Below are 8,682 nucleotides of genomic sequence, written 5' to 3'. Positions count from 1 at the left end.
AGAACTACTCGACTCAATGCTATTTTCATATTTTGCTGCTTTCAAAATATTAATTTTAGGCATCTAAAGAGGGGCGGGCAAACTCTGGTGGCTGTCAGAAGGAACAAGAATGAGCGGCCCACGTTGTACCATGTTGCAAAACTTTTCCTCAGTTTGTAGATCCTCCGTCCCTGGGGAGGAAATCAGTTCATTTTCACCAAGTAATTCACCATTTTTCAACCATTTCCGTCCACGTCCCTCAGGATGAACCCCAAAAGTCATGAACTCATCTCCGCGGCATAAGATAAAGCCCTGTTCGTCCCGCTTGCCCTCACAGGGCCGCGGGGACCGGTTCGCTTCCCGCCAGCCGGGCTCCTCCTCCGCTCGCCTTTTGGGTCTAGTCCTCCCGGAGGCGTTCGCCGAGGCAGGTCTTGGCGCCAACCGGGTGGCGGCGCTGTCTGCCCCGCGCGCCACCGCCTCAGGCCCGAGGGAGGCGGAGGCACGGCCTGCGGAGGAAGGGGCGGGAGCGAGGCGCGCGCCCTTCTCTCGCGTGCTCCCGCACCGCTCGCGTGACCGACCGGTGGGTGCGAGAAGCGCCGGCTGCCCGGAGCACGGACTGCCGGGCGCGCGCCGCTGCGAGGGGCGTCCGGGTCCGGCTTGGCGGACCCGGCCGGCGCGAGGTGCCGGCTGGCGGGCTCGGGGTTCCGGGGCGAACACACGAGCACACGCTCCCGGAGGAGCCTTTTCCGAGGCTGCTCTTCCTCGGCCAGACGGAGAGCGGCAGTGTCTCCCCGCCCAGCGCTCACTCGCCCCGCGTCTCCCCCCGCGGCGACTGCTCCTCCTCGGCACCGCCAGCCCCAGCGCCGCTCCGGGGCGGGCGGCGGCGGCGGCGGGACCGGCGGAGCCGCTTTGTGTGCAGCCCGGAGAGGGGCGGCGGCGCAACCACCTGACAGAGGCCCGGGCGCTCGATGCACCTTCCGCCCGCATGAGGAGGAGGTAAAGGCGGCGGCGGCTCGGCTCCCGCCCTCGGCTGGTGGAGGGAGGGGACGGAAGGGGAGACCGGAGCGGGTGGGGGGTGGGGGCGCGGGACCGAGGCCCGGCGGGGCTGCCCGGAGGTGCCGGTAAGGCCTCGGCGGCGCCGAGTGGCCGGGGGCGAGAGAAGCCGCCGGGGAGCCGCAGCCGAAGTTGAAGGAACAAAATGTGAAGTGCGGAGCCGCGTCAGCCGCTTCCTGGCTTGGGGTTCGGGGTGGAGGGCGGCTTGTTTTCCCCTCCCGCGGGGGTGGGGGAGCGGGACACGGGAGGGGCGGGAGCGTGGCGGGGACGCCTGGGGTTCAGCAGCTCTGCCCGGCAAGGGCGTTCGTCCCCGGGAGACGCCGCTGCGTGTGGGTCCGGTTGGGTCCCTAGTTTTGCGGCCTAAGCCGAGCCCTATAGGCCTCGCGTCTCCTTTCCCGGAGGGGACCGGCCGGGCGGGGACTCGAGGCTTCTCTCTGACCGAGCGGGGGCTTTAGGGGTTTTGCCGGGTTCTCGAAGCCGCCAAACTTCGGACTTCGGTGTTTGGGGGTGGATTTCATTGTGAAAGGAGGACTGGGAAACTCCTGGCGCTGCCCGGGGCTTCCCGCGGCCGCCGGTGCCAGAGAGCCCAGTGGGCCCGGTGTTGGAGGGGCCCGCGTGGGTGGGCGCGGCGCGGCGGCCGCCAGGATCCAAGCTCCGGGGAGGAGCGGGTGGCGGGGCCGCCGCGAGTCCCCGGCCTCCCGGGAGAAAGGGCCCTTTGCAGATTAGAGATTTTTGAAATGAAAAAAGAGGTTACAAAGTCGTCCCTTTCCCGCTGAACTTTTGTTTTCTGACCGATAGAGGCCGGTAGAGGACTGTGAAAGAAAAGTTGTCCCCCAGGATGGACTTCTCGACCGCGCAGCCCAAGCCTGCCCCTGCCCTCTGTGGCGTTGTGAGTGCTGACGGGAAGATCGCTTACCCTCCGGGGGTAAAGGAGATCACCGACAAGATCACCACCGACGAAATGATCAAACGACTGAAGGTAAGCTCCTCTGGACCGAATGTTCACATTTCAGACGTTTGTGGTAGGAGGTGCTCTCTCCTGTGGTATTACAGCTCTGCTGGGCCTGGCCTGTAAGAGTTTCACTGACCAGGGCTTTTTTTTTTTTTTTAGATATTTTACGTTTTCTCTTTTACCGCCTCTGAAAGGTATTGTTCTATCTTGGCTATATCTTTGAATGGTGATTTCTGTTAGGGGCATAACCATTATGGGAAATTAGAAGGGTGTGTGTGATCTTTTTTAATCTTACTTTTTTTTTAAAGTATAAGAATTCGAGTATTTTTTTAAGTTTTTTTTTTTTTTTCCTAGAAATATTTACGAGAATACTATTCAGAGTAGCTTGCAGCCTTAAAGGTAGGCAGTAATTTGCTTAGGAAGGTTTTCATCAACTTCTGAGGAGACTGATTTATCAAAGCACAAAAGGCATTTTAAAAATTATCACAATTTTCTAACATCCAGAAGCTTAAATATGTATATAGTATGGTTAAACTTTGACAGAAGGTACTGACTTTTCAAACTTCAGGCTTGAAGTAAGGTGATGATTTATGCCCACATGTTCAGAGGGGTTTGTATGTGTTTGTTTGTTTAAATATTTATTTATTTGGCTGTGCTGGGTCTTAAGTTGCGGCATGCGGGGATCTAGTTTCCTGACCAGGGATCAAACCTGCGCCCCTTGCATTGGGAGCACAGAGTCTTAACCACGACCACCAGGGAAGTCCCCAGAGGGGTTTTAAGAGAGAGTGATTATGGCTCTTTTTATGAGTCAGTGTATCTTTAAGCATGGTGGTCCTAATGTCAAGGTTGTAAGTTTCAGCCTTAGGTAAGTTAATTTTTTGCTTTTTGTTGCATGGACATAGATTGTGGATACAGCCTTACAAAGTAAGTGCTGTTCTTGTTAAGGGATCAGCTTGATGCAGTGTTTCTCAACCAGGACATGTTTGACCCCCAGGAGACATTTGGCAATGCTGAAGATGTTTTGGTTGTCACTATCGGGGCTGGATTGGAACAGGGTAAGACTGGAGACAGGGAGTCCAGCTAGGAAACTGTTAACAGTTAACAGTTAACTGTTAACAGTCTAGGTCAGAGATGTTGAAATCATGAAGTAGGGCTATGATAGTGGGAATAGAGTGATAGGGAACGTTACAAGACACATTTCAGTGTTAGAATCAATCAGAGTTGGTGGGAGGTGAGGGAAGAAACGATGTTGACACTTTGCCAGTCTTCACCTTGGGCACTTGGTGAAATGTATTTTAAGGAATAATCTTGCCCCTTTGCTTTTAGAACTTATAGTGTCTAGTAAATGTTTACCATGTTATGAGTGATTAATATTTAAAGTATTCCTGTAGTTTATTGTTAAAAATCTAATTGGATTCTGCGGTTTGTTGCCCCTTTGGAAGGAATGGGACACAATGCCGTCCATTAAAATAAACCTTGATACTAAAGACTGTACATAAAGTAGGGTGCTTAATTGATGCTTCTTAAGGTTATATTATTGTTCTTAAGTGTTCTGAGATGCTGAAATATGAATTATGAAATATAAAGCTAAGTTAAAAAATTTATAGGTCCTTTAATTTTTATTTTCATATTAAGAATATCAAAACGTTGAATTCTAGTGATGGATAATCTGGTTAAAAAAAGAAAAGTTATGACTGTATATACATCTTCCATTTGGAAATAGATTAAATATCAGAAATATTGTTAACTAGAAATTGACACCAAGTCTAGAATGAGCATACGGTTAGAATATTCATTTTTTATGAGTTCTTTTGGAAGTTAAATTTGATACACATATTAACAAATTTGAATGTCCTGTTGCTAAAATTTTGCTTTTCTCAAGAATTATGATTCTGTCTTCCTCCTGCCTTTCTAAGTCGATTTTGACTTTGTACATTTTAGGGATCCATGTTTAAAGTATTACTGTCTCGTTGGAAGTATAGGTTTCAAACAATGTTTAACTGTTTTTTTGATAACTTTGGTGTTATTTGTGGATAAATTTTATAAATTCGGTAGTTTGTTATAATACAGTAACAATGTTCCAATGCTGTATAAATACAAAACCGCTTAAAGGCAAGTAAAATCTTCGTTAATGGGGCTTCCCTGGTGGTGCAGTGGTTAAGAATCCGCCTGCCAGTGCAGGGGACATAGGTTCGAACCCTGGTCCGGGAAGATCCCACATGCCACGGAGCAACTAAGCCTGTGTGCCACAGCTACTAAGCCTGTGTTCTAGAGCCCTCGAGCCACAACTGCTGAGCCCACGTGCCACAACTACTGAAGCCCGCACGCCCAGAGCCTGTGCTCCGCAATGAGAAGCCCACACACTGCAACGAAGGGTAGCCCCCGCTCGTCGCAACTATAGAAAGCCCGTGTGCAGCAACGAAGACCCAATGCAGCCAAAGTTAAAAACAAATAAATTAAAAAAAAAAATCTTGGTTAGTGGAATTCAGAGATGTTTGGTCCATTTTGTTCAGTTTTCAAGACTGGAACAAGCATTTTTACAGTGGAACCATAATTTTAGAGTTAGAATGATTCTAAAAGAAATTCTGGAACTCCCTTTATTTCACAGATAACAAACGTTAGACCCAAAGTGGCCGGGTAACATTTACCAAGGTCAGCCATAGGACAGGTTAGTGGCAGAGCCAGGGCAATAGCATCATGTATCTTTTTATTCTTATAGCTGCTTTCTTCTAAGGAATCTAAACGAAGTTGAACAAAGAAGTTGTGATTTTTATTATGCAGTTGAAAACAGTAAAGTGAAAAGAGAAGGGAATCAATGAGAGTTAACTTGGTCTTTTGCAGGGAGATATGGGACAACGTTTTTGTTTTTTTTTTTAACATTAGAAATTATTGTGATGCTTTGAAGCTTTCTTGAAAATAATTCTTAGAGTATATCTTTGGAAGAACTTAGACATACTTTTGTATTTTAGAAGTTTTAATTTCTGTTTCCAAGGAACTACTTTAAATATTTTTATGTCCAGTCACACTGGCCTTCTGTCAGTTCCTTGAACATGCCATGCTCATTTCTGTCTAGACAGATTTAGAATTATGTAGCCCATATACGTACTCTTCCTCCCAGTTCATTAAGGGAAGTCTCTTAGATTCCCTGTTAATATATTCTTTTAATTCCTTCATATCACTTATTACAGATGTGATATTACATTTATGCATATGTTTATTTGGTTTGTCTCCCCAGCTTCTCTGTCAGCTTCATGAATATAGGTATCACATCTGTTTGCTTAGTTTTGTATCCTCCCAGTGCTAAGTTTAATACCTGGCACTTAGGTTCTCAACATATATTCCTTGAATGAACGAATGAATGCTTTGGTTTTTTTTTTTTTTGGCTGTGTTGTGTCTTCTTTGCTGCTAGGGCTTTCGTGGAGCGGGGACTACTCTTCGAATACTTTGTATTAATACTGGTTTAGACAAATATTTTTATTTTTGAAGATGAAGGATAATTTGAAAATATTTTGAATTGCAGCTAAGTACTTTATCTGAGATTGCATACTAGAGATGATAACACAGATATTTAGAATTTTAGAACCAGAAGGTAGCTTAGAGTTTATTTCATTTTGTTCTAATTTTCTGGATGAAGAAACTGTCTCAGAGGTTGTGACCAACCCTAGTCACATAAAGCTGAAAACCATCATTAACAGTTTTGTTATTTAGATAAATTACAAATATATATTAATTGGCAGAAATATTAAAATTCATACAAAGGCTGTTTGCAAGGATAGCAGACATTTTAATACCAATGTTATATTAAGCATCAAGATTTCATTAAGGATTCTGAAACTAATGCAAATCATGTCTGATAAGTTTAATAAACAAGATACACCTATAAACAGTGTTATACAAAGTTCCATTAAGTGCTTCTGCCCACAGTTTGTTATACACAGTCTATCTCAGATCATGTATTACAAAGCTGTGTGCTACACACTTTTTTTTTCTTCCTTTTTTGCTATTTTGGAAGTGGGAAGCCCTTGAAAGCCTTCGTTTTTAAAGGGAGGGATTAGGATGAAGTTTGTTACTATATCCATTTCTTATTATCTGCTCTCAGAGTTCAGTGCCTCAGACAGTTCTCTAGCCACAACTCCATACCCAAACCTGCCATATTCATTCTGTCACAGAATCAAATCAAAATACTTATTACCTTGGTGCTAAGAATTAGGAAAAATTAAATAATAGGGTTTTATTGTTCTGAAAATGTCCCCCACTTTTCTCCCACTAGGTGTTACTTCTGTGTTTTCTTTGTATTTTTCTGTAATCTTTCTCTTTCTGTCAGCCATTCTCCCTCTTCCACATGCTCGTGCTTCTACTTTCTATAGTCTGGCCTGTTGGATAGTTCAGTAGGAATTGGGGTATGGTGAGCTTGATTTAGGTAGGACATCTTCCTTTTGCAATCAAACCTAGGTTGGAAGAGGGGAGGAATAGATTAGGGGCAGGAAGGCCATGAATTCTTTCATTTTTCTTCCCTTCAGGTGGACCTCAGAAATACTTGATTTGTTGTAATTATTTTCACTTGCATAAATGACTTTTATTTATCCCTAATTGCCACATAGTATGCTAATTTTGCTCATAATTCAGTATGTAATTTCAAGTCTGAATTTTGTTTATATCTTTTACTTTAATATTTGTATTAATGCAGAAGATTCTGCTAAGTAATTAAGAAGTTAAATGGAGAGGCAAGATTTCTTAAAATGAAGTCCTAAAATATAGCCAGTATACATTTGTGAAGTAATACTTCATGCAGCACAGCTTTTATTTTATTTATTTATTTATCTATCTGTTTATTTATTTATTTTTGGCTGTGTTGGGTCTTTGTTGGTGCGTGCAGGCTTTCTCTAGTTGCAGTGAGCGGGGGCTACTCTTTGTTGTGGTGCGCGGGCTTTTTGTTGCGGTGGCTTCTCTTGTTGTGGAGCACGGGCTCTAGGCACGCAGACTTCAGTAGTTGTGGCACACGGGCTCAGTAGTTGTGGCTTGTGGGCTCTAGAGTGCAGGCTCAGTAGTTATGGGTGCGTGGGCTTAGTTGTTCCACGACATGTGGGATCTTCCCGGACCAGGGCTCGAACTGGTGTCCCCTGTGTTGGCAGGTGGATCCTTAACCACTACACCACCAGGGAAGCCCCTACCATTTTAATCATTTTTAATTGTACAGTTCAGTGCTGTAAGTACATTCACATTGTTGTGCAGCCTCATCATCCATCTCCACAACTTTTCATCATCCTTAACTGAACTCTGTACCCATTAAATTATAACTCTATTCTCCCCTTCCCCCAGCCCAGGCAACCACCTTTCTGCTTTCTGTCTCTATGAATTTGACTACTCTAGGAGCCTCATATAAGTGGGATCATACAATATTGCTGCTTTTGTGACTGGCTTATTTCACTTGGCATAATGTCTTCAAGGTTTATCTGTATTGTAGTATGTGTCAGAATTCACGTGTATAACATCTGTTTATCCTTTCATCCATTGATGGACACTAGGGTGACTTCTGCTTTTTGCCTACTGTTGGTAACTTTTCTTACTATCTCACAGTTTTGTGGATTAGAAATTTGGGCAGAGCTTGGCTTGATTATTCTGCTCCACATCGCATACTGGGCTCACTCACTGGTATTCAGCTGGTGATTAGACTGGTGAAGTATATACACACTGGCTTCTCTCAAACACTTGGTACCTCAGTAGGAACAGTGGAAAGACTGGACTCAGCTGGGCCCTTCTTCTTGTCTATGATGTAGTGTTAAGGTTTCTCCACATGGTCTCTCCAGCAGGGTAGTTGGGTTCAGGGTTCCAAGACACTATGGAGGAAGTTGCCAGTACTTTTAAAGACTTTATTCAGAATTGGCAGTGGCACTTCTACCTTACTCTACGGTTTAAAGTAGTCATAGCACAGCTGACATTCAAGGAGAGAAAATTTGACCCTACTTCTCAATGGAAGAAGTAGGAAAGAATTTGTAGCCGTCTTTAATCTACCACAGGAGCTCTCATGGTAAGTCGAAGTGTACTATGTAGTTATAGTCATACATTTGTAAAACATTTAATCTCAAAAACAACAGTATATATTTGCAGCCAATTTGCTAGATTTGTAAAATTTATTTTAAATACTCTAAGAAAAAAATTGTAGGAACTTTTTTACGTGCTAGTTATGGAAGAATTATGGGGGAGGTTCATGATTTGATCCTAGAACTTGTTTCTTACAATTTTTGAATTTTTACTAGAAAGTATCACTGGCCAATCATAATGATGATTCCCCCTTCTCTCTTTTTCAAAAAAAATCCATTTTAACTTCTTATTTTGAGACATTTTATCCCTCTAGAAAAGTTGGAAAAGTTGTACCTTCAACAGTCATCCCTTCACTTAGATTCACCAGTTGTTAACATTTTGTTACTTTTGCTTGCTTTAATTTTTCTCCAAACACACACACACGGAGGGAGACAGATGTAACATACATTTTTGTTTGAGAGTTACTTGCATCTGTCATGACATTCCACCTCTGAATGCTTCAGCAGTCTTCTTAGAACAAGGATATTCTCCTACTTTATAACAATTATCATTATCACACTCAAGGAATTTAACATTGATACAGTGATATCTGTTATGCTATCCATAATAAAATTCCCTCAGCTGCCCTAAAAATGACTTATTAAAAGTTGAATTTT

The 8,682-nt window shown here is 44.0% G+C and overlaps 1 protein-coding gene across 5 annotated transcripts in view; it reads left to right on the top strand.

Annotated features, from left to right (window-relative positions):
* Positions 1-597: 597 nt before the first annotated feature.
* PDS5A (PDS5 cohesin associated factor A) overlaps positions 598-8,682 on the top strand; it is a 128,788-nt gene continuing 120,703 nt past the window's right edge. The window contains exons 1-2 of one of the 5 annotated variants that reach the window (XM_067735757.1): positions 598-975; positions 1,831-2,011. In XM_067735757.1, the coding sequence (XP_067591858.1) occupies positions 1,871-2,011 (141 nt within the window). In that variant the 5' untranslated portion in view covers positions 598-975; positions 1,831-1,870. Of the gene's footprint in view, positions 976-1,069; positions 1,185-1,830; positions 2,012-8,682 lie in introns of those variants that run through there. The other 4 variants (XM_067735753.1, XM_067735755.1, XM_067735756.1 and 1 more) reach the window with 4 other exon arrangements.

The sequence above is a fragment of the Pseudorca crassidens genome, chromosome 4 (assembly GCF_039906515.1).
Source record: "Pseudorca crassidens isolate mPseCra1 chromosome 4, mPseCra1.hap1, whole genome shotgun sequence".
In the NCBI taxonomy this organism is placed as follows: domain Eukaryota; kingdom Metazoa; phylum Chordata; class Mammalia; order Artiodactyla; family Delphinidae; genus Pseudorca; species Pseudorca crassidens.
The sequence above is the reverse complement of the archived record's forward strand: the minus strand, read 5'-3'. Positions and strand labels throughout refer to the sequence as shown.